Below are 25,393 nucleotides of genomic sequence, written 5' to 3' on the forward strand. Positions count from 1 at the left end.
TTGGACAGATAGACCAAATTGATTAAGATTCACTGTCCCATCAAAAATGGTTGTAGTTCCCAAGATAAATCAGGGATTCTAAATCTCTTGACATAGTTGTTCTGGAAAGTGATTCTTTTCGAATTGTACTGAATATATATTGGGGGAAGGGATAGCTCAGTGGTTTGAGCATTGGCCTGCTAAACTCAGGGTTGTGAGTTCAGTTCTTGAGGGGGGCCATTTAGTGATTTGGGGCTGTTTTGAGCAGGAGGTTGGACTAGATGACCTCCTGAGGTCCCTTCCAACCCTGATAGTCTGTGATTCTATATCTTTTTTAATGTATATTCAAATTCATTGTTGATTAGAAAACTTACAGATGCTGTATGGTAAACTCTAACTCACTTGTCCTGAATGAGGCTTTTTTTTTCCCAATGGAGTAAAATATCACTTCTCAATTATTCTTATGGAAAAAGAGTAGGCAAGTAGATCTAGTGGCCTTGGGAGCAAATTTTAATGATTTTTTGCAATGTAAATACTGTACATTGGGAACAGCCGCTAAAACTATTTTTACAGAAATTGAAGGCGTATTCTCAGCTACATGTGTAACAGAATACATTTGGTCTTTGATATACAGACTTGGATTTATAGATTTATTTCGGGTCAAGTGAATTACTCTAACATAAATGAATAAGACTATTTGGTATTTTATATATGGAATATAATTTAGTTATTTGTACATAGCAGTTCCCATTTTCTCTCTTGTAAAATAGCCCTTTTTGTATATTTTTCTGAATTGTACAAAACATTGTAATACTTCCAGTGAGGAAATTCAGAGTGGGGGTGGTGTTTGCACTAACAATCCTATGTTGTTGCAGTGTTATGGATGACAATATAGGACTTGATCTAAATTCCACTGCAATCAGACCATAAATTCAAATGGGTGTGTATCAGGCTCTAACTGCAAAATTCAGAAAGTCCAAAGTTATCGTTCTGGCAACAGCCTTAGCTTCTTCATATGTCACACATAATTAATGCAGAAAACTTAGCATATGCAGTAACACATACATATAGTACTGTACTTTATATTGAAGTAGGGATTTATGTGGAAACTGTAACTGAGTTTCCTTCTACTCTTTGTGTTTAAATTGTTTAACATAATATACTAATATACAGGAGGATTTTGGTATTGAGTTAATATGCAGAAGAAATTAAGGGGACGATTTCACTTGCTTTACAACTGACAAAATGGGAACAGAGGTTGAAATTTGTGCTGAGCAAAATTTTTTTTCCCTTAATCAAAGATAATATGTAACTATACTTGAGGCAAAATGGAACAAAGTTCAGTCATTGCTCACTTGATTTCTGGCTAGAGGTGAGTGTTTGTATTTGAGTATCCTCCATTTGTCATGTACCTAAGTTATGTACAAGGGCTAGTAGCATAAGACTCCGTTACTGAATTGCTGCATAATTTTGGGCAACTTTTCACTTTTTGCTTCATTTTCCTTATCTGTCAGATGGGAATAATACTTCACCAGGGGTATGGTGAGGCTTCACTAAAATTGTGGAAATAGTTTGTAGTCCTTTATCTACGGGCTTATCCACACAGGGAGTTAGAGTGAAATAGCTGTTGTGCTTTCAGTTCACACCTTAACTTATTTTGTAATAGCTTCCTCACATAGACAAAAGCTAAGTGCAAAGTGTTTTTATGGTTACCAGTCAGACTCTGTTATGGAAGTTGAAATATTTTTGTAACAAATCTTGTTTTCACACTAAATGTTCAAAAAAAAAAAGTCAGTTTCTGGGTTGAAATGTTCTGTCCACGTGGGAATCGTTCTTGAAAATTTGAGCAAATTCCTTTCAGTAGCTTATGTAGCCTACAGGAACTTTTTAAAAAACAAACAAAATGACAGAACTTTGAACCTTGGACTTTGGTATGTGACTACCCTTTGTTGAACGACCTTCATCATCATGCTGGGAAGGTGGGAAGAACTGATTGACTAACAAGCAATTGGAAAATACTTTTAAATATGCTTAATGAACATCTGTTAAGTCTTAGAGAGTATTAAATCCCTTCGGGGAATCAGAGAATGGAGAGGGTGCATTTCAAGACCTGCATAGTGTCTCTGGATGTTCTGGAACCAGCATGGCTACAACTACACTGCATACATTCAGTATGGAGAGAAACCAGGCTCAGTCATCAAACTTGAATGCCCAGGATTAGGGGAACTGAGTCAGCTGCTCTATGTTAGGGAATCCTGGGCTTGCATGTTTACATTGTATTTTAACCCTATGTTAACTTTCCTAACGTAGAGCTCTGGCATCCACACTGCAATGTGCAGACTCAAGTCAGAGTAAACATATCCCAGCATCCCTAGCCTCCCCCACCCCCAGAAATGTGGCTGCTCTAGCTCTCCGGCGCACTGTGGGAAAACTTTACTCCCCTCCCTGCATGTTACCAGGAAGCAGCTGACTTTGCAAAAGGTTTGATGGTTCTCTCTCCATTGCAAACCCAGGAGCCTCGCTGATACAGTGCTTGCAGATCGGTGATCAGAAGAGAATGGGTTAACATGACCTGAGCCGTTTACAAAGGGGAGTGGTTCCATTTTCAATCTGGATTCCAGATTGTTGAGCTAGAGAGAGGATTAAGAAGTTGTTTCTTGGAATTGTGGGATACTTTCAGCTGAATCCCGGGACCCGAGTCAAGCAGTGGGATGGGGGCAATTGTGGCTTAGCATCCTGAAAATGTGGCATCATATATTAACCTGGGTATTTTTCCAGGGGCAGCCCTCTGCTGAGAGCCTCAGGTCCCCCAGCCTTACGTGTCCCTCTCCACCAGGATCAACCCAGAAGGGCCCCGCACGTCCCCAGGCAACACCCGGTGGGACAACAGTACGTCCCATCACCACCTAAACCCCCCTCCCAAAAAGTTTGCATCCACTTGGGAACAATGACCCCTATCTCTGAAGGAGGAAAACCACCATCCATACTGCCAGTGTTTACGGTTCCACTGAGAGAGAAAAATTTGAAACAGATGGCTCAAGTGGACTACCGATGGGAGGGTACTCGGAGAGGTATTCAATGGCACAGAAGAGTTTAACATGCCATCTGAGTCAGTGCTTCACATTGACAGCTGGCATTGGGATGTGGTTGCAGTGTTAGTCCCTGGATGGTGTAAAGTTCAACCTAATCCCCACAGTCCCCAATGGTGGTATATCACACATGTTACTCACTCATCCACACACATGACCCGCCAGCATGGGGAGATAATTATTACCTGCTCCGAACAATTTGCAGCACCCCTCCTAAATTGTAGCCTCCTCTGCTTAGCTCCTAATCTTCAGGAAACAGTTCTTGGAAAACACCTCCACATTTCCCTCCAGCAGCGGTGGGGGCTGATGTTACCCGCCACTAAATGAGAGGGAGCTACACAACATTGGATCCTCCTGAATGCCACCTTGGAAGCTTTAGACATTTACCTTCCCTTGACACGCTTTCAGATCCCAGCCTTCCTTCCCAATTGTACCGGGGGAAGCCACCCTTCGACTTGCCTTCCTCAGGCATACGTTGTCCTTCTCCCCCATGGAAAAGGCAGACCATAGTGGGCTCCTTATGCAGGGGGCCACGAGAAACGAGAGTTTGGAACAATTGGAAAAGGCCATGGACTGGTCCTAAGTGTGGATCTCACTCACCTGACGGTGGCCACCTGCTGCCCTCAGACATACTGCCGAACTGGCCCTCCACATGCGGGATACCGTAGAGGGACTGATTAAGACCATAATTGAGGCCGGGAACCAACTAACTTGGGATTCAATGTGCTTCCAGCTCCAATAATATTTAACCCAACAAATCTGTAGTATGTTTGTGCTATATTGCTGTTTATGTAGAAGGCCAACAGTAACCCTAGCCATTGTATCAGAGGGAGGGTGGAAACCGAAATGACCCCGAATCAACATTTTGTTGTGAGGGGGTCAAGGCGGGGGGACTATCACAGGCGCAAGGACTCAATCCCTCAGAGCCTCCCATGAGGAGGCAAAGCAGCATTGTATGTTGCTAACGTGATCACAAGGCATTTCAGGGTGGGTCAAAGGTGTGAGTGGAGTGGAGGAATCCTTTGAAGGTTGCGAGAAGCCAAAAGGGGGAAGGAGGAAGAGAGCAGACAATGGGGTAACTCAAAACCTCAGCTAGTTCTGTTTGAAGATAAAACGCTGGTCCCGGTCCAAGGTCATCAGCTGCCCAGCGATGAGAAGAGGAGAACTAAGTGGAGCAGTGCTGCAGAGACTGCATTAAAGACAGTGAGAGGAAATGAGACGGCAAAGGCCAACGGGGCAGACAAAGTCTCTGGAGTCCATGTGTTTTGGGAATGCCGAGGAGGCCACAGCAAACCGGTTTGAATTGGTACAAAGAGCACCAGGAACAGAGGGCCCTAAAACAAAAACACCCCCAAAATAACCCAGGTCTTAAAAACCCTCCCAAGAGCCAAAGCAAGTCAGAGATCACAGCGGATGCTGGACGACCCGTGCCCGGGACAAGAACTCCCGTCCACCCCTCCCCCTCTTCTTACATTTCACCCAGTCTTGGCCAGCCTCAGGTCATACGTGTGATGAAAATGGGTTAGGGCTGGGGTACTAACGCTTTCTTGCTTCCTTTGAGTGACGTGGGAGCAGTCCCAACACTCACTGCTGTTTTATTAATAAAGCTTTAAAACTTAGACACTTGGTGTGCTCCATCATCTCCTCCCCTAAAGATCCTGCTGCCTCACCAATCTGCCCAGGGCATCGGGTGATTAGGCTAACAGAAATCTGTCACAGCTTCTATGCTGCAAAGCAATAGGGCTCATACCCTGGGTTCCAGCTTAACTTAAGCTCGTGCCCTGCAAGATCCTGGGACCCTGATTCTGAGCCCTGGGTTAGCACAATTGTATTGTAGATGCAAGCGGAAGAGAGGCTTAGGCTTAAACTCAGGCTCAAGCACAAGCTTACACTGCAGTGTAGACATACCCGTAGAGCCAGGTGCATTGATTGGAATAAAAATAACTTAACATCGCCCAGTTTATTCATGATTTAGATCAGCAAGCAGGAAACCTTGATTTAAATTGATTTTTTGCATTTACACAGTTATTTTCCTAGAGAAAGTTTGACTTTTATTGTTTGATAACCACTGACAAGGTAACAAGCCTTGTTACTGAGGAGGAAGTGGTAGATGTGGTATTATCTCGACTTTAATAAGGCTTTTGATACTCGCTCTCATGACTTTCCCATAAACAAACTAGGGAAAACTAGCCTACATGGAGCTACTATAAGGTGGATGCATAACTGGCTGGAAAACCATTCTTAGAGTAATCATCAGTGGTTCACATTCAAGCTGGAAGAGCATATTTTGAGTGGAATCTGGTTCTGTTCAACATCTTAAATGATTTAGATAATGGCATAGAGAGTACACTTACAAAGTTTGTGGATGAGCCCAAGCTTGGAGGGATTGCAGCTGCTTTGGAGGATAGGATTGAAATTCAGAATGACCTGGACAAACTGGATAAATAGTGTGATGTATATAGAATGAAATTCAATAAGGACAAATACAAAGCACTCCACTTAGGACGGAACAATCAGTTGCACACATACAAAAAGAGAAATGACTGCCTAGGAAGGAGTACTGCAGAAAAGTATCTGAGTGGGTTATAGTAGCTCAATGTGAGTAAACAGTGTAACACTGTTGCAAAAAAAGCAAACATCATTAAGGGATGTATCAGCAGGAGTGTTGTAAGCGACACAGGAGAAATAATTCTTCCACTCTACTCTGTGCTGATAAGGCCTCAGCTGGAGTATTGTGTTCAGTTCTGGACACCACATTTCAGAAAAATTTGACTTTCTCCAATTTGTCCACAAGGAGAAGAACAAAAATGATTAAAGGTCTAGAAAACATGACCTATGAGAGTGAAAAATTGTTCTAATTAACCTCTGAGAGTAGGACAAGAAGCAATGGATTTAAATTGCAGCAAGGGAGGGGTGAGTTGGACATTCGGAAAAACTTCCTAAGTGTCAGGGTAGTTAAGCACTGGAACAAATTGCCTAGGGAGGTTGTGGAACCGCAGTCATTGGCTGTTTTAAAGAAAAGGTTAGACAACCACCTGTCAAGTTACAGTCTAGTTATTGGTGCTGCCCTGAGTGCAGGGGACTAGACTAGATGACCTCTCGTGGTCCCTTCCAGTCTTACTCTTCTGTTTTGATGTTGACTTGCAAATAAATAGTCTTTGAACTAAATTTGGTAGGTGTGGGATTTGGGGTTTGTTTTGTTTTGTTTTTTTAAACTAAGCAGGAAGATACACTATATCTACAGACATTTATTTAAGCAATTGTATAAGTTATCTTACATTTATTCAAAGTCCTAATTTGTACAGTTTTATTATTTTAAATAAGGAATGAATGATTTACCATTTTCTACTAGATGATTAATTTTTGCTTATTTGTATCAAGCTCTGTTTGGATGGAAATTCAAATTCACTTAAATATATAAAAAACATTTTAAAGTTTTAGTTTTCTTTAACTAATAAAGCTTTCTGATAAAGATGAAAAAAATGAACAAAGCATATTTTTGCATTTAAAACTAACTTTAGTAAATCAGTATGATCTGTAGTTGGTGAAATAAACTGATTTGTTTCTAATTACTCTGTCCTTTGAGATTTTCAAACTAGTAGATCTCGTCTTCCCACCTAGTTTTTTGTTAATATATTGGAAGAGGAAAACACACTTTCCTTCTTTTTCAACTCTCTGATTCCTTAATTTTGAATGAACTAGTCATTGAACCAGCCTAGTTGAATAACCTAAATGAAGAAAATATTCTCTCTGCATCTGCAGAAGAGACTAGTGCTTTCAAAAGCAAGTTTAGTGCTTCAACAAACTCTTGATTTCAGTTACTTAGCCAGTGACTTCCACCAGTTCAGTGGTTTGACTTTCTTTATAACAGCAACAAACATGCACTGCTTAGTATTTTTCAAATTAATTAAAATTATTTTAATAGATTGAGTAAGTTTAGGCCTTAACATAGGTTGTCATAATTAAAATTTAAATTGTTTTCTAAATCTGTATTTAATTTAAAATTAAAAAATGATTTTTATTGTTTTTAATCTGCCCTGCATGGAGAAATCTATAAGTATTGAACATATTTTAAAACTCTCTAGAATTTCCATTCAGATGTACAGAATGTCTTGATCAAAAGTTTACTGAACTCAGGGCTTTCTCTTTCCATTATTAACATTATACTATTTTACATAATCCCGTCTGTGGCTAATCCTGTACAATGAGTAATGCATGTCTAACAAATGATTTGTTGTCCTGAAGCGCTTACACCAAAGGGACAAGTCTTTACTACACAGAGAAGGTGCATTCAATGCTAAACAGAACAAATGAATACTGGAGAGCTTTTAGAAAAGAAGGTGTCTTGCAGACCCAGATCAGAGGCCATTTAATCTTGATGATATGCAGGAAACTGGGAGTGAGTGAATGGAGACAACCAGAACTGATGGGAGAAACTTATCCAGAGTGGAAAAGGAGACGGGGCGGGGGAGGGAAGAGATAGAAGACCGTGTATTTATATGTGTGTGTGTGTGTGTGTTCGTTCTCTCTCTCTCTTTGGTGTCTTCTTTCTGCATGCATCATGCTTACCATTAAGATTCAGAACATTTTGCAACATACAGAACCTTAATACTATGGCAGGGCCCCCGGTTACTATGCATAGTAGTGTCCCAGTGTCCACCACTATATTCAGCAATGGTGGATAGGTACGTCACTTGGATTTTTCTGTTAGTATTCTTCGCAAAACAGTTCATTGCACTGGCCCTTCAAATTTCAGAATTAACATCATACTGAGATCAATGGAAGCAGGTCAAACTGCAGTCCTATTACTTCAAGCTGTTTGTAGGCTGAGGAAGTCACTGAACTAAGTCATTCAGAAGGTTATCTCCAATCCAAAGGGCTAGAAAAGTTGAGGATTTTTTTAAAGTAAAAACTAAAAGTCTGTAACTGAGTTCTGCAGTGGGGGTGAGAGGATGGATTTCACTGACTGTGGAATCCCAGGAAACACAGGGCCTTGCTTATAACATACTTTGTTCCCATATATGGAGATTAATAAGCTGTGGTAAGATACCATAGTCGTGCCATGTGGGTTGTCACTGGTTGCTTTGAAATTTGAAAAGATCTACATTACCAAACAGTGAGAGAGAAATAATCTTACATCTCTTCCTCCCACCCTGCCTTCTGGGGGCTCTAACAAAGAGTCTTGTCTTCATTTGCAACCTGTGATATTCAAGCAAAAAGCCCGAGTGTATATCAGTGTTCTCACTTCTGTGGGTAGAACTTAAGATGGTTTCTATATACAGTAAAATTTTTCTTTGTGAAAGGAGTTGGAGGTGGCATTAACTTCCAGCAAGAAAACAAGTCCTGTCGTCTAAGCAGTGTCCACGTTGCTCATTTTGGTTACTCTTTCCTTTCTGGCCTATGAAATCGTGGGTTCAGGTCCCACAGCTGGACTTCAGCTTGTACACAATGAGCCATCACACAGATCAGTACTGTACTAGAAGTTGAGGTGGGCGTTAAACTAAAGTTTGACTACGTTGCTTGGGATAGTTCCATCTATTCTATTATGATTTTCATCACAAATTGTCAGCCCAGTAGGCTAGTTCTTAATAAATAACTCAACTACTGAATTCCATCATATGTCCTGGGGGAGAATTAGTTTGGATCCTCCTGCTCTCTTCAGTGAAGCTGAAGCAAGGTGGTTATTATGGAATTATTTTTCAATTTCTGTAACATTTTCCTTTATTCCTGGAGTTATACTTAAGTCTTTGGCTAAAAGATGCATCAAATGAGCACTGCACCCATATGTTGCAAGTTTTTAGGTTCCCTTCCTTATCTCTGTGTATCGTCTCATCTTTGCTGCACTTACAGCGTTGTTGGTGACAAAGATATATTCTTGACTCTTGAATATTTGTTCAGTTTGTTATAGCTTTTACTACTGCTACTTTAAGTATTCTGCTGTATCAGTTGTTTTTGTAAGCTAGACAACGCCATCTCCTGTTGTGACACAAGCACATATTACAGGAGCACTGCCACCGATCGTGACTCAGATTAACGAATTTCCCATCAGTGTTTTTTTGCACACTGTTCAGTTTCCTTCTCAGACACTTTCTCCCGCATCCTTCCGGCAATGTCTGCCCTGCCGGGTGTAGTGTAGCCTGGTGGTAATGATTGAACTATGTCAATGAAATGTTTGTTCTGAACAAGACAAAAGGGAGAATTTGTTGCACAAATGAAAGAATCAATATTTTCAGCAATGGAATCTTGCTGGTCCTGACTACAAACTAATTTGTGGTTTTACTGAGTAATAAAGACTGTTTTTATATATACAGGTAATTTACTGTCTGACATATGTTTAGTTGTAGCACTAGTGGTGGTACCAGCAGATGACTGTAAGGCTGTAGACATTGCAGATGATGGACATTCATAACCCCTTATGTCTGAGCTGGAGCCTGAAACAAAATGGCTTTTAATTATGAATCAGTTATGAAGCTTCCTGGGTTGCATGGCATGTAGGTATGTAAAATCCTGTCCAGCTCCTCAAAAAATACAGGTTGCATGTCACCTGCCAGATTTCTTTTTACTGTTGTCCCTCATTTTAATAAAGTGCAAACAGCTCAGGAGTACCTATATCTGGCAGTGTTAGGCATTCTGGTTATGGCCCCTTACAGGCATCTGCCTAACAATGTCCATAAAAAGGTCTTTATTCCAGTGGTTGGCCACAAGAGTTTCCCGCATCAATGCTTCTCCCCAGATGACAATAAGATCCAGTGTGTCAGCGTGGCTCCAAGCAGCTGCTCAAGGCATGTTGTAGGGTTTCTGGAGTATTATCACAGCTGTTCTTATAAACTGGAATCCAGAAGTGTATGGATAATATCTGACTATGTGCCAGCTTATAAACAGGGGAGGGAACATCCAGTCAACTTGACCGTAGAGCAGAGGAGGGTAAACAGGTCAGTAATGGTCTCCCACAAAGCTGCTTGGGATAGCCGTTTGTAAGACTGTTCAAATAGTTTGCAGCAGCATTGCATGCACATGAACAGCAGACCAGACGAACTCACTTTGTAACAAAGTTAGTTCACTTTGAAAGAGAACTTCAGAGTTCCCAAAACATGTGGAGTTGGTGCACTACAATGAATTGCATTGCGTGTATGCAAGCGTTTTCGAAGCAGATTAACTCAAAGCTATGGATTAAACCACTGTATAGACAAGCCCTAATTGAGAGAGAAATATTTACTTTGCTGATATGAAACTAACATCAAAATGAAATCTGTCAGGGTCCAAGTAGTTTTTCCCATTCCGTGTGCGTGCGTGCGCTAGGAGAATGGCCTGGTTCTATCACTGTGCATCTTTTTATTCTGGTCACTGGTTGGGACAAATGAGGGCACTCTGTGTTTCTGCTTATCCTGGACATTCCAGTCTTAGAGGATCAACTGATCAGATACTGGTATGATCAAGAAATGAAAAGAGCACTTAATAAACGTAAGTTCTACAAAATGTCGAAGGGAAAGTAGCCACCTTACTATCCATATAACTTGTGAACTAAAACTTTTCAGCATGTTGTTTGTCCTGTCTCAATTAATTCTGCATATTAGGATGTAATGTACTCTTGCCTCTCTCTTTCATAGTAATGTGTCTGCATTGCCTTCCCTCCAGACCAGTTATCTCTCAATTACTGTTCTATTCAGTTTAGTGACATAATACCTTGCATTTTGCGTAAAGATGTCCAGCTATAGCATTCCCTCAAACGCCTCATAATTGGAATGGTCTGATTTGAAATTGAAGAACAGCTGCCAGGATAAAAGTTAATGATCTTGTTACTGGTGCAAGCAGACAAAGATAACACAGAGCACTTGTACTGAAAGAAGCATGGACCATTCCTTAAGAAGCTTCTTCCTTCCTAATCCCTGAATGCTCCTAATTGATAGTGGCCTGTTCAGAATGACTGCACTTCCTTAAAGCAAACCCCATGCTGGAACAGGACACCAATGCCTCACCACTGTTCCAGTTACCAGCTCTATTGGGCTTTGAGTCAGGAAAGCTAAATGTTTTCAGTCAAAGCCAGATATCTGAAATACAGCTGAATTTATTAAAACTAATGGTATACCCCTCATTTTAAGGGTCCTCAGTTCCAGGCTTCCACTGAGTCCAAGAGTAGAGCAAGATTTTTATGATTAATATAATAGGAACCAAAAGTTGCAGGAAGAAGGAACTGTTCAGAAGGTATTGGTTCATTCCCCATTAGCACTGCTTATGATTTCTACATGTCTAAGGTTTACTGTTGAGACTTTTAAGTCCATGAACACCGAAAGCATAAGTGAGTCTACTGGAGATGGAGGCTGGAGATGGAGGAAAGCTCTTTCAGGAGCACACTTAAAGTAAGGCTGAGACGCTGATCCTTCTTTTTCTCTCCTGCAGAACTTGCCTGGGCTCTTTTGTTGAACCTTTAGGTCTCCACTTCAGCATGTTTACAAACACCTTACAAAACCAATGCACTGTTGGTCAGCAAGACAAATGGCTACCTCTGACCTATGGACTCCAGATAATTGGAACCTATGCTCAGACTGAAATGGGCCACGGTTAGTTCCTTTTAGAGACCAATGGGTAACCTCTGTGCTGTGACTCCAGCTAATAAATTGGTGGTGATGTTCTGTAGTTAAAATCTAAAGGGTGAAGGACACAATAAATATAAATTAAAAAATTAACAAAACTAAAAACCCCGCACCCCAAAGGCTAGTTGACCATTAAGGCCACAGTGGAGTTCTTCTACCGGTTGACAACACAGTGTCTCACTCGGAAATGGCTTTAATTATGACTTTTTTTTTAAAAAATGCACCTCTTGCTTGCTCACAAACTTAATAGTTGTTAAAACAAAGATTAAAAGATGAGGTTTTTGTCCAAAGGAGCTTGAACATTCTATTGATTATGGTACCAAGGACTGACAGGAGTCAGCAGTAGTTCTATTTGTTCCTGAATTTAGGGTATGTAAGTTGCAAAGTTAGGCTAATGCATTGATGAGCAGCCTAAATAACTCAGACATATGTCTTTAGGTATAATGTAGCTTGGTGAAGTTGTGCATTGCCTGTTTGTAAAAGACTGGTTATAGGTATGCTTGTCCCAAGCACTGTTTATTCTAGGTATAGCTGCATTTAGCTTTATATTTTAATGGAAAGTTCCTGTTTTATAGGGAAAAGCCCTGTTCCTACTTTCTGAATTTATCAAAACGCAAGAACTGATCATGGACCCAGGGAATCCTATTCCCTAAGCAGCACAGTGTCCAAGACTGCAAAATATATAAGTCCCAGCAAGCAAAGTTTCAGTGGCTGAGAAAATGAAATGGTTCTCTTTTTACACTTCCTGAACTCAAACCTGGAATGTGCCCAGCATATTGTAATTTCTGAGGCCAGAAAGCAGAATCCATAGCTTGGATCTCAGTTACTTTGGTTACTACTACCTATGCCAACTGAAAATGCAAAGAAGTCACTTGATGGAATTCTTCACATCACTATGATAAATCTGCAGGCTCCAACTCTAAACCAAACTAGCTAAAGACTAGAAGTTGTGAAACAAGTGGATGATATACTGTGAATAAACAATTGCCTGCTGATCTTATTTCCTTCCCCCTACAAGTTTTAAATCAAATCTGTCCTACAAAAGTGATTTGGTTTTGCATGCTGTGTCATTGACCTATCCCTGGGTGAGGATCAGTTTGCTTGTAACGTTCACCATGTTCTGTGACTAACCAGCGTATTGATTGATTGATAAACCTAACACAACTAGTGGGAGTGATGGTATATTGGAGCAACACACTTTCCATGTCAAAAACTGGTTGTTAACATGTCTGTTAAGAATGTCTGCTGTGAATGTTGGGTAATTATAATAATATTGCACAGGCTACATTGATGATATCTGACTTCTAGTTAATATAATTTTTTTAGCCTGATATTTATAGTGGCTTCAGAAGTTCATGATAGGTAATGGGGTAGGAGTTTTTATCCAGTCCAGAATGGCAGTGATTAATAGGTGTTGGTGTCAAGTTCAGTAGCCTACGTGAAATGAGTTGGCTTTCAGTCCATTTCATAGTGAATGAGTGTTCATTTAAAACACTATATTTGGGAGTAAGTGTCAGTCTGGAATGGTGCATGGAAGCCTTTTCTCCCCTCCCAAGAGGTCCTCTCTAGCACATGGTTGAGGATCATTGATGAAGTGGAGTTGGGGGACTATTGTATTGTCACCACCTGTACTGTATTTGTTGTGGTGTAAAGCAATGATTTCAGTCTTCATGACTAGGGCCCTAGGAAACTAATGGTCCATTTTGGTCAATTTCACAGTCATAGGATTTTAAAAATCATAAATTTCATGATTTCAGCTATTTAAATCTGAAATTTCACAGTGTTGTAATTGTAGGTTCCTGACCCAAAAAAGAGTTGGGGGGCGGGGTGTCACAAGGTTATTGTAGTGTGGGGGGGTATGGTATTGCTACCCTTACTACTTCGCTGCTGCTGGCAGCAGCTCTGCCTTCAGAGCTGGGTCGCTGAAAAGTAGTGGCTGCTGTCTGGGAGCCCAGCTCAGACGGCAGAGCCACCACCAGCAGCAGCACAGAAGTAAGGATGGATGGTATAGTATTGCCACCCTTCTGCATTGTTGGCTGCAGAGCTGGGTCCTCAGTCAGCAGCCACCGCTCTCTGGCTGCCCAGCAGCACAGAAGTAAAGGTGGCATGGTATGGTATTGCTACTCTTACCTCTGCACTGCTGCTGGCAGGGCGCTGACACTCAGCTCTGAAGACAGCACAGAAGTAAGGGTGGCAATATTGTGTTTTCCCCCCACCTCCCTTAAAACAGTCTTGTGACCACCCCCCACCCCACCCCCCCACAACTTCCTTTTGGATCAGGACCCCTAATTTGAGAAATGCTAGTCTCCCCCATTACACCTGTATAGTATTAAGGTAAAAGCACACAAAAGTCCAGATTGGATTTTGGATTGTCATAACAAGCCTAGAAATTAGGATTGCCAACCCTCTGGGATTGGCCTGGAGTCTCTAGGAATTAAAGATTAATCTTTAATTAAAGATTAAGTCATGATAAAATCTCCAGGAATACATCCAACCAAAATTGGCAACCCTACCAGAAATGCCAAAGTAGAAAGAATTGCTGTTACCAAGAAACTGTGTGTAAAAGAACATGCCAGTGTATAGTAAAGTGCATCTAGGTCTAGTCCAGAGAAAGGTCTAGTCCATTCTGCCAGGTATTCTGGTCCTTTAAGCCTCTAAATTGAGGCCAGTGCTCTTTCAGGAACTCAAATTTGTCACCTGAAAACAATGTTCGTTCTATGAATGACTGGGCAAAAAACTACATATTTGTACAGTGTAAAATATAAGTATTGGACATGTTGACATGAGGATCAACACTTCTGCAGTATGTGCATCCCAGCCACTCTAGTGCTTTTCCTTCTTCACTATGTGCTGGTGTCAGCAATTGAGAAATAATCCTACCCTTTCACTACTACTTTCCAACAGATGAGGAAATGTGTTTTTCTCCAAAGTATCCAAAATATCCTTATGTGAAACCTCTCACAAGACGTTCCAATTGGATGAATTATCTTGTGAGACTTCAGAACAAAGAAACAAGCTTAGGTTACCACAGTTGGGAGGTTTGGGGGTCAGGGACTGAAACAGTTCTCTAACTAGTTAAAGGTATCAAAACTAGCAAAGGTTAATAATAATAATAATAATAATAATAATACATTACATTTTCTGGTGTCCAAAGACTTCTGGACTCTGGAACTAGAACTAAAAATAACCTGATAACCAGTGTCTAATAGAATTTGGAGTGGGCTAGGTGAAGTGGAAGGTACACATTATAATGAAGCACGTTTGGTTGCGGGATGAGGGCTCTTTTCTTGTGATGCCTTGACTGATAAATGTTGTTTTTTCACACACAGCTGCAGTTGTAGTCACTAGCTTCGACTGATTGCTTATGCAGGGCACTGTCCTTTTTTGTCTGAAGGCTTCTAAAGAGCAGACAGAATTTTAGAAAAAGAGACTGTGTTGGAGGATGGAGGAGATCATAGTTGGAACTCTACTCCATATATGCTACTTATATCTAATTTGCAAGTCCAAAGCAAAGTCTAAAACATTGACATTTGACTCATGCTAGCCTTTATCCATTTAAAATTCAAATGTGTACTTGCTTCCAGAATCTTCTTTCTCATTGGTTTGTATTAACTCCCTACACTAGTCAATATGCTACATCAGAAATAGATTTTCCTCTTTAAACTGGAGCCGAAGCTAGAAAGGGGAGTTTTGCAAATGCTCTCCTGCTTAGCATAGAGGAAAATGCACTGCAGTATGATTGAGTATTCCAGATCTCTTTATAGTACAGACCAGAGAAAAGGACAGTGCTTTAGTTTTCTGAAATATGCATGCTAAATTCTTAACACAATTTTTTTTTCCCCCATAATCTTCACCTTGAACATCACGCTTGCTTCCTTCCCATAATATTCCCTTCACGTTCCCACACCTCGGCATTTCGGCACAGATGTGTTCATCATGGACGGGCTGAGCCTCTGGACCTCCATCTGGGCATGTTCTTGCCCACCCTCCTCACCCAGGCAACCCTGGAACAGCAGGACCGCTTCTTCATGCCTGCCTGGAACCTGGAGATCATTGGCAGTTATGCACAGACCGAGATGGGCCATGGTACAGTACATTCACTCAAGTATATTCACAGAGGTGTTTTTCTGTACAGAAAATGTTTATCTGCACAGGGAAAATGGCATGCACTTTCCAGAATCTCTGCAGGTGCAGTTCTGGCCATGGGAAAAAGTACACTTTCTGGAATTTTAAATCGTTTGCATGTACTATGCATAATACCCCTCTGTTTAATGTTTGATCTCTAAGAGTTTCTGATGTGCCCATCATTGTGATATCTGGGTGTATTTGATGTTCACTTTTCTTGTCACTCAAATGAGGGAGATTGAGACTAATGAAAATACTCTATGGGTGTGTTGATATGAGCATATTTCAGCTTCTGCACCCACACGACTTTTCTGCTTCTCCCTGATCAGTTTGGTTGCTCTACTTGGCATTCAGCTGGAAGGCAGGAGTGCAGACTTTTACAGAGCCTGAAAGAGATGATAAAATAGGGAGTCAGTTGTTCTTTCATTTGGGGCTGACCATAGTTTGGAGATCACCTGGGTAACCCCAGTTTCTACACCCACATATCTCTTTTAAGTTCCCTCTTTTTCTTCTACTGTGACATGCCCTTTTCATCATCAAGAATTGAATGTTTTTTCTCCTTTGTCCACCGACTTTTCACTCAGTTTCACAGTTGCCTTTCCTCTGCTTACAGGCTTAGGGAGAGGTGGCAGATACTCAATGTTTTCCCTTTTTTTTTCCCCAACCACATTTCAACGACCTAGTTTCCTAGCCCTAGGCACAAGTGAGCATTTGCTGAAGTCTTGCAAGACCAATGGGGACCACGTGTGTGTTCCACAACTTCACAACACATGAGCATGTTCTGCTTGGAAGACACTTGTTTTTGAAACTTGTCAGCAGGAAAATGTTTTGAATAGTGAGCTTGGATCTATCCTTCGCCTACAGTGAGACATCAAGAGACAATGAAGCCTGACTTGCAAATATTTTAGTAGTAAAAGCACGGTTATTTGAAATGAGATGCTTATGTACAGTCAGATTTGAAGCTCGTGATGGTGGGGTGGCCTGGCAATTCAGTAAGGGTATATTAAGTTGGCTATGGAGACACCAGAGGTAGAACTACAAACTTTGGAAATTGGTGCATGGATACATCAGGGTAGGGTCAGGCCTCTTGATGAAATGCCCATGTAGTGTCAATGGTTCTATAATGATCTGCCACTCTGGAGCATCAAGCCAGTCCCTCAGCTGGTCATCTACATCTAGAGTTAAATTGACTGGACACCAGTGCAGGGAATGTCATTTGGTAGATAGAGCTGCCTTCAGTTTGCGTGAAGTGAGGACCTGGGATGAGGGGAGTGGAAGCAGTTAATGGAACTGTTACCTTCCGCCTGTGAGTGGCTGAAGTATATTCAGTAATCTAGCATATGTGCGCTTGTGTTCTCACATGGATTTGGGAGAAACCGCTCTATCAGATGAGTGGGATACAAGCCCATTGGAGAGAGAATAATGATGGAAGCACTTCTTAGAGCATGTTTTGCTAAATGAACATGACTTTGTTTTGCAGCTATTCAGATTTCAGTGTCAGTGTAATCAGGCTAAGCTGTGGCATTGTGGATCATTTCTTGATCATATGCTTCTTGATGCAAAACCAGCGAAGTGTCAAGGTGGAGGTGCTTGAAAATTAAAGGGCCTAATTTTGGAACAACCTGAATACTGGCACTTGTATCGTTTTAAATAATTTTATATTTCCAGCTTGGTGCTCAGGCAGCTAAATTAATAACTCCCATAATTCTAAAATTCCATGCTCTAAGTGTACACTGTAGTGTGTCCTCTCTACCTTTTGAGTTATATTGTTTGCTGCATCACTGCTGGAGTTCAGCAATTCATTGTTCAACTTTGTTTCTGTGTTGTCATCTGTGACTGTTAAAATATAATGTGCTAACTGCCCATAGGAACTCACCTTCGAGGCTTGGAAACCACTGCCACCTATGACCCCGCTACCCAGGAATTCATCCTCAACAGCCCCACTGTGACCTCCATTAAGTGGTGGCCAGGTGGACGTAAGTGGATCACTGTGCATTTGAACTTGGAAGCTAATGGAAGCACTCTCCTGTCTGTAGGAGGCGGTGATTCATATCCATGTTAGGACTGTTGCATCTGGAAGGTAGTGACTAGAAATTTGTACAGAAGGAAGTGCGTGTAGAGCTAAATCATTCTTCAGCTAAGTAGGAGGTTTATGAAAGTTCAGCTGTAATCTTGCATCATCAGATTTCATTGGGCACTTTTTGTTGTTGTTACACATGAGTTTAGTATGACTTTAATCTGAAGTTTTATCCCCTGTGTATTTGAAGCCTCTCCTTCATTTCTGACTTAGGCAGTGCCCCTTTGACTTCAGTAGGAGTCTTGTCAAGGAATTGTGTAGGACTGAATGTGATCTTTGAGACAATTCTGAAGCTGATTCACACACAACTTTAGTGACTTTAATGAGAGTTCCATTTGTGAGCCAGCTATAGGATCAGGCCCTTAATTAGCATTGAAGAGCGAATTTATAGTAGAGCTAGTCAAATCTCAGATGGGGTTTTATCAGAGAGAGAGTTTTGCATGTATTAAAATTTTTTTTTTTCGCTGCTCTTGCAGTTGGAAAGACCTCAAACCATGCCATAGTTCTGGCTCAGCTCTACACTCAGGGCCAATGCAAAGGGCTGCATGCCTTCATTGTACCTATACGGCAGCTGGGCACCCATGAGCCCTTGCCAGGTAAGAGTCTACACTGGGGTTTAGCACTGTGGGGAAACAAAGGGTTAACGCATTGTCAGGCCATATAGCTTTGCAAGCATTGTTAACATAGGTGGCTTATCTTTCAGACTGAACTCGGATAGCAGTGAAGTGCAGCACTGTAACACTTCAACACAAGTGCAGGGATAGGTCTTGTGTGGCTTTAGAAGCCTGAGGGCTCGTACCTTAAGACTTAGAACTGGTTCCCAAACTTTTCTGCATCATGCCCCCTTTTTAATTTTTTGAGAAACCCACATGCCGCGCCCTCCCCCCGACCCCACACTCTCCTTTACCATCATCCAACCCCCCCGATCCTTGTCACCTGACCATCCTCTCCCGGGACCCTGACCCCTATCCACACCCCCACCCCCTGACAGGCCCCCTGGGACTCCAATGCCTAACCAACCCCTACTACTCCCTTTCTCCTGTCTGCCCCCGCCCCCTCCAGAACCTCCACCCCATCCAACCACTCAGTGTTCCCTGACTGCCCCACAGGACCTCCTGCCCCTTATCCAGCCCCTCCTTCCCCTGCTCCCTTATCAGGCCGCTGAGAGCGGCAGGACCAGCTTATTAGAAAGTCTGGGAGGTGGGCGAGCTCAAGCTGCAGGGGACAGGAGGGGAGAGGCTGGAGGCTAGCCTCCCCGTCTGGGAGCTCAAGGGCCAAGCAGCCTTGCATCCCCCTTGGAATTTCTTCACCTGCCCCCCAGGTTGGGAACCAATGACTTAAAATGACATGGCCAATCTAGTGGTTTAGTGGTAACCAACAGTGGAGATTAGTTTGGGGTCTGAACGTGTTGCTGTACTACCAGGCTGGGAGTGCTGTGGAGGCAGCATGCTCCTCTCCCCCAGAGGGAAGGAATTCCTTGCATCGTTCTCTAGCCAGGAGTAGCACTGACAAATTTTGGAAAGCATTCCCCCAGTCCCTGTATTGCAGGACTGGATGTGGAATATGAAGATCCTTGTGGGCTTCCATCCACTCTTGCAATAAAAGGACAGGATAATGTTAAGTCTGCTTATCAGCTGCCATTCATAACAGAATTCCAAGTGCTTCCAGAAATCTAGACTGCCTGCTTATTGATGGGTTAAGTCTTTCACCTATTGTTAATTCTGACTCCTTCCCACTCTTCTATGGCAGGTATTACTGTGGGTGATATTGGGCCAAAATTTGGTTATGATGAAATGGATAATGGCTACTTAAAGATGGACAACTTTCGCATTCCCCGGGAGAATATGCTGATGAAGTATGCCAAGGTAAAGGAGTGAGCTCTGGGGCCAGTCATTAACAGCTCTTTTGTAGTGACCTGGCGCAATGCTTTCAACATACTTTAACTCTTCCCTCTCTGGGTTAAATCCATCCCCATTTCTTACCAATGGGTCCTCTGTGGGATCTTCTGACCATGAGGATCCCCTTACTTTTCATTCTCCACTCTGAAAATCCTACATCACAGCTATTGTCTTTGCTGTCTAGAGAAGCAGACTTGCCTCCTTTAGGAGCCTGTCAAATTCAACCCTTAATTGGCCAGAGGGATTGCTACTGAGCTATGCATGTAAGAAATGATACTATTTTATTGGTCCTAGGATCTCCACAAGCCTTCCAGCCCTGTATTATAAAGCCAGGAGCAAGAAGGGTTTGTTTCTTAATCTCCAGAATTGCCTGCAACTCTGACTAAATGGATCCTGTCTTTCTGTTAGATTGAACCAGATGGCACGTACGTGAAACCAGTCAGCGACAAGCTGACTTATGGGACAATGGTGTTCATCCGATCCATCATTGTGGGGGATTCTGCTCGCTCGTTGTCCAAGGCTTGTACCATTGCCATCCGCTACAGTTCAGTGAGGCACCAGTCTGAGCTAAAGCCAGGGTAAGTATAGTGGCTGCAGTGAAATGAGAGGCCTGCCTGTGTCGTAGGAGAAATGCCAAAAAATATATAGATGTTAAACAAAAGGCAAGCATTTCGGGGGTGGGGAGGCAGATTGTGGATGATGCATCATCCACAATCTGCGTAAAATGCATTTTAGCTTGGCAGCTGAAAGAGAAGCACAGATGCCTCCTTGCTCCTAGCTGGAGCTGGCTGAAATGCAGGATTTCCGGTTTGCAGAAAACTTTGTGGTTTTTAAATGTGATTGAATTCCAAATCAGAATGAAATTAAATTTATCTGAAATTTTTGTGAACCTGAAATCCTGTTGGGGGGGAATTCTCATACAATGCATGGTATTTCCAAAAAGAAATCTATTCCAGGGACCTCGACAGCTGCTGAGTGAAATTAAACAACTTGTCTTTTTCACTACTGTTGTTAATAGTTAAACCGGAGAATGGGGGTGGGATTTAATCCCTAGCTGTCTAGACCCCACGCCGCGCTTGACTGGCATTGCAGGGAGCCAACAGGAAGCCCTGAGGGTCCCTGGCCTGGGGCAGTCCACATGGCAGGGCTGCCCTACAGCTGCAGAACCTGGCTCTGTGCCAGGGAGCTTGAGTGTCCTGACAGTCCCAGTTAAAGGCAGAGTTCTTGGGGCTTCCAGGTTGGTTGCTGTAGAGTCAGGACTCGAGGCTCTATTAGAGCCAGAGCTTTCAGGCTCGTGTTTCCCACAACAAGTAGTTTGGATGCTCTGGAATGGTGCGTTTCTCTGCCTTGGTGGCTCCCAGAGATTGGGAAGCAGTCCTCCAGGAAGGTGGAATTGACACAAGTATTCCAGGCAAGCAGCCAGAGAACTGTCACGTTGATTTTATGATGAAAAAACTTCAGCCAGCTCCACTCCTAGCCCTGCAGTCACCTCCTCCACCTGCCAGCACTCTTGCAGTTATACCCTCAAGTATCCTCACCCAAGTTTTGTGTGCAGATCCAAGACCCACTTGGTGTGGGAGCCTCCCTGCCAGACAACCCCCTTATCCCACCCTGACATACTTTCTAGCTCCCAAACCTGTTTTATCTTCTTTTTTTCTCCTGTGTCTTTGCATACAATAGTGAAACCCTACCCTAAACATTCCCACTGGACGCAATAACCTTACTGGACTCTAACAGATCCCTTAGGGCTTATCTACAAACATCATGCATTAGTCTGCACCCAAGAGGTATAAATTCTAGTGCACGTTAGCATGTTGCGCACTTACTGGCCTGTGTAAACCCCGCTGGTATGCACTAAAAATGACCTAGTGCATGTTAATGAATTGAGACTATATGAACACGCACTTGGGCACTTTTAGTGCATGCCAGCAAGGTCCGTGTGGGCCAATTAGTGTCTGACGTGCTAGTGTGCACTAGAATTTACAGTCGTCATTATGGACTCAAGCATCACGTAGGTAAGCTCTTACTGTTGTACAGGATGTCTGCAGAAATTTGGCAGCAGCCACAATAGTGACTCTCATGTTTTGCTATAGAGACCCAGAGCCTCAGATCTTGGACTATCAGACCCAACAATACAAACTCTTTCCTCTCCTGGCAACTGCATATGCCTTTCACTTTGTTGGAGCTTACATTAAAATGACCTATCACCGCATCACTGGTGACATCAATGAGGGGGACCTGAGCGAGCTGCCAGAGGTAATTGTCCTGTCTGAAAACTGGAGGGTGATTCTAATACTTTATGTAAAAGCTGCTGTGGCCTGTGAGCTAATGGTCCCCACTCCTCCTGGGCAAGCAATAGAGGCTTGTGATTCAAATCCAGAGGTTCTAGAATGAATCCCTGCTGATAACTCACCCAGAGGCATCATTCCATTTGACTCTCTATATTGCACTGCACATTTAAAAAATGTGAGAGTTAATGACTCACTCAAGATCACCCAGAATGTGGTTTTGCTGAGCTGGGCATGGAACCCAGCAGTCTTGACTTCAAGTCCTCTCTTGTCACCACTGGACCATGCTTCCAATGAACCAGGGCAGCACTGCTGTTATCAAAGATATTGGCAGAGCTAAGAACTTTGTGAGAATGGGGTTGCAAGATGCAATAACTTCCAGATAATGGCTAGTGGATGGCTGAAGAAATAAGGTGAAATTACAATATGCAGTGGAAAGCCATCTGAATCTTGTAGACTAGACAATGTATTGGAATATACACCGTAAAGAATGATATGGTATAGGTAGAGAGAAATGGGCTGGATGACCTAATATGTATTTTTCTAGCACTAACTTCTGATGATATAATTGGGGTCAACAAAAGGTAAAGATTGAATAACACTACGATGCGCAGCAGATAGATAGTGCTGATTGTACACTATATTTATTCTGTTGGCTGCCACGGAAGCCCACTGTGCTTGTGAGCTAATAGTGGACCTGCAAACTGGGTGGGCACTTATGGTAAAGCAGAAAGCTAATGCAATAGATGTGGCAGCTACTAGTTCTGCTTTTCTCCCTTAGCTCCACGCGTTGACTGCAGGACTAAAGGCATTCACTTCATGGATAGCCAACGCTGGCATCGAAGAATGTCGAATGGCATGTGGTGGGCATGGCTACTCTCGTTGCAGTGGCCTTCCTGATATCTATGTCACTTTCACCCCATGCTGCACCTACGAGGGAGAAAACACTGTCATGATGTTGCAGACTGCTAGGTGAGGTGACTTCTTTCAAGAGATCTCCCTACTTAGTCGTTGTCCATGTGCCTGGGGAGATGGTCAGGAGGGCACACAGATCACCTGTCTACTTCATCTAACTTGCAGTCTTCCTTCTCTTGGATCTATATATTTCTGTCCCCTTATCTGGCTTCTGCTATAACTGCAAGTATATGAAACTCCTATGTATTGGCTAGTAGTTCTACAGACTGTACCCGAAAGTTAATCTGTCTACTCTGTATCCAAATGAATGGAGCAATGCAATCTTTTTTTTTTTTTTTTTTTTTTTTCCATTCAGGTTCCTGATCAAAAGTTACACTCAGGTTTGTTCCGGTCAGCTGGTTAGTGGCATGGTGTCCTACCTTAATGACCTCTCAGGGCAACACATCCAGCCACAGCAGGTGGCTGCTAGGCCTACAGCAGTGCACATCAATGATCCAGCCAGTTTGGTGGAGGCGTATAAACTGCGGGCGTCAAGGTAAGTTCACACTTAATGCACAGAACTGTGCATTAATAAAATGCTGTAGAATGCGTATGTTGGTGAGAAATGTGATGGAGCTAAGCTGTGCCGTTAATGCAGCAGCATGCAACATATGGTCTGCAGACCGCATCTGTCCAAGTGAAATATCTTTCAGTCTTCAAGAAATGATGCTTTTTGATAGGTGTAACCCAATCCCAGATACTTAGTTTCAAAAAACTCTTGACCATCTAAATTCAACACAACCTAAGCACTTCAGCTCCCTGGGCAACTGGTTAAAAGTTTCTTCGGTGTAAATTCAAACGTGCAGATGCAAAAATTAATCAAACTGCAGTTACCTTACTGGACAGATTAGAATAATGGTGATTGCAGACCTGGTGGGGAGGAAAGTCATTAATAGAAAGCCCTACACCTGGGAAGAGGAAAAATAAATAGCACAGGTACTAAATGGGGACATAAGGCTGCTTGAGTATTTTTATCTCGTTCAAATTAGTTTATTTTTATCCTGTTTCCTTAAAGCTGTCCTAATACTACTGTGATGTAGCCAGGCCATCCTAGTCACACCAGTGAACATGCACGTTCTGGAACAGAAAATGTTGGGATGGGGTGAGAATTGAGCTCCTTAGTCCCTAATGCGTCAGCAAGACATAAGCCAGTTTCTATTAAATTTCTGTAGTTGGTATTGTTGGTATGAGGCCACTTTGCAGACTGTTTCTCTCTTCACCCACCATCCCCACACACCTTGTGTGAAACAGGTTTGTTGAAGTGGCAGCAAAGAATTTGCAAGCTGAGCTGAACCGCAGGAAGAGCCAGGAGGATGCCTGGAACCGAACCTCTGTTGACCTGGTGCGAGCATCTGAGGTCAGTAATGTCACTAATAAGCATATTTTGGAAGCATCTCAACTCTATATTCTCCTGTCTTCTGCTTCTGACCTTGAATTCCTTACTGTTTTTATATACTACTTTTGCAGGCACACTGTCACTATGTGGTGGTGAAGCTTTTCACAACACAGCTCTCAGAAATTAATGATGCAGCTGTCCATGCTGTGATGAACAATCTGTGTCTCCTGTATGCGCTCTATGGAATCAGTAAGCACACAGGGGATTTCCTGCAGGTCAGTATCACAGTTTAGTATCCCAGATCTCAGGGGCCACAGTGGTCTGGTCTGAAGTTACCGTGAAATGGAAGACCACTGCAGTTGCTTGGAGTGTTCAGGCTTGTGAGCTCCAGGGTTAAACCTGGCATAAGGCAGAGCTATTTCAGAGGGGGCTCTGGAATTAGCTTCCTCTGGCAGCCCTCCAAAGGCAGAGTTGGTTGTCCATTAAGATATGGTTGATGGTTCATCTCTTTAGACTGGCTTCTTGTTTTCCGGGTCAGTGACTGGTAGGTTACGTAGTATCAAGCAGGGAGATGATAATAGATGGCTATCATGCACATGTAGTGATGCCAGTAATTGTATACACACCCCAGCGTGGGCAGTACCCTTTTGTAAATAAGCACAGAAGAAAAGGGCCTGGTCTTCAAAACCTTTCACCTCCATCAGTCTCCTGTCAGAGTATCCAAGTGGTCTGATCCAAGCTACTTCTCTTTACCTTAACTCCAATGGTGCTGGAGCATACTTGTACAAACAGTGGGGTTTTGTAAGTTCATACTGACATAAGTATGGCGTGTCATTGCCGCCTCTTCCATTTACCAAACAGAGTTATGAAAACAGGAAGGATTTAATATAATGCAAGTGCTAAGAGAACTTCTGATTTTGGGGGTTAATATACAGGCACTTTCATTCTTTGGAGTCTCCTCACTAAGAGGAAATAGGCTGAAGGGATAGTCGTCTTCCGCCTGTCTAGAAGACCAATGCAATTACGTAGCATTTTACTGTCTCTAATATTTGACAC

The 25,393-nt window shown here is 42.6% G+C and overlaps 1 protein-coding gene across 4 annotated transcripts in view; it reads left to right on the forward strand.

Annotated features, from left to right (window-relative positions):
* ACOX1 (acyl-CoA oxidase 1) overlaps positions 1–25,393 on the forward strand; it is a 32,217-nt gene that overhangs the window by 2,676 nt on the left and 4,148 nt on the right. Inside the window, exons 1-11 of one of the 4 annotated variants that reach the window (XM_030533957.1) lie at positions 11,602–11,626; positions 15,585–15,745; positions 17,653–17,760; positions 18,338–18,457; positions 19,611–19,726; positions 20,168–20,337; positions 21,853–22,015; positions 22,829–23,019; positions 23,318–23,497; positions 24,253–24,358; positions 24,469–24,612. In XM_030533957.1, coding sequence (XP_030389817.1) covers positions 15,631–15,745; positions 17,653–17,760; positions 18,338–18,457; positions 19,611–19,726; positions 20,168–20,337; positions 21,853–22,015; positions 22,829–23,019; positions 23,318–23,497; positions 24,253–24,358; positions 24,469–24,612 — 1,413 coding nt within the window. In that variant the 5' untranslated portion in view covers positions 11,602–11,626; positions 15,585–15,630. Of the gene's footprint in view, positions 1–11,465; positions 11,627–12,234; positions 12,745–15,584; positions 15,746–17,652; positions 17,761–18,337; positions 18,458–19,610; positions 19,727–20,167; positions 20,338–21,852; positions 22,016–22,828; positions 23,020–23,317; positions 23,498–24,252; positions 24,359–24,468; positions 24,613–25,393 lie in introns of those variants that run through there. The other 3 variants (XM_030533956.1, XM_030533958.1, XM_030533955.1) reach the window with 3 other exon arrangements.

Source organism: Gopherus evgoodei, chromosome 15, assembly GCF_007399415.2.
Source record: "Gopherus evgoodei ecotype Sinaloan lineage chromosome 15, rGopEvg1_v1.p, whole genome shotgun sequence".
NCBI classification, from domain to species: Eukaryota; Metazoa; Chordata; order Testudines; family Testudinidae; genus Gopherus; species Gopherus evgoodei.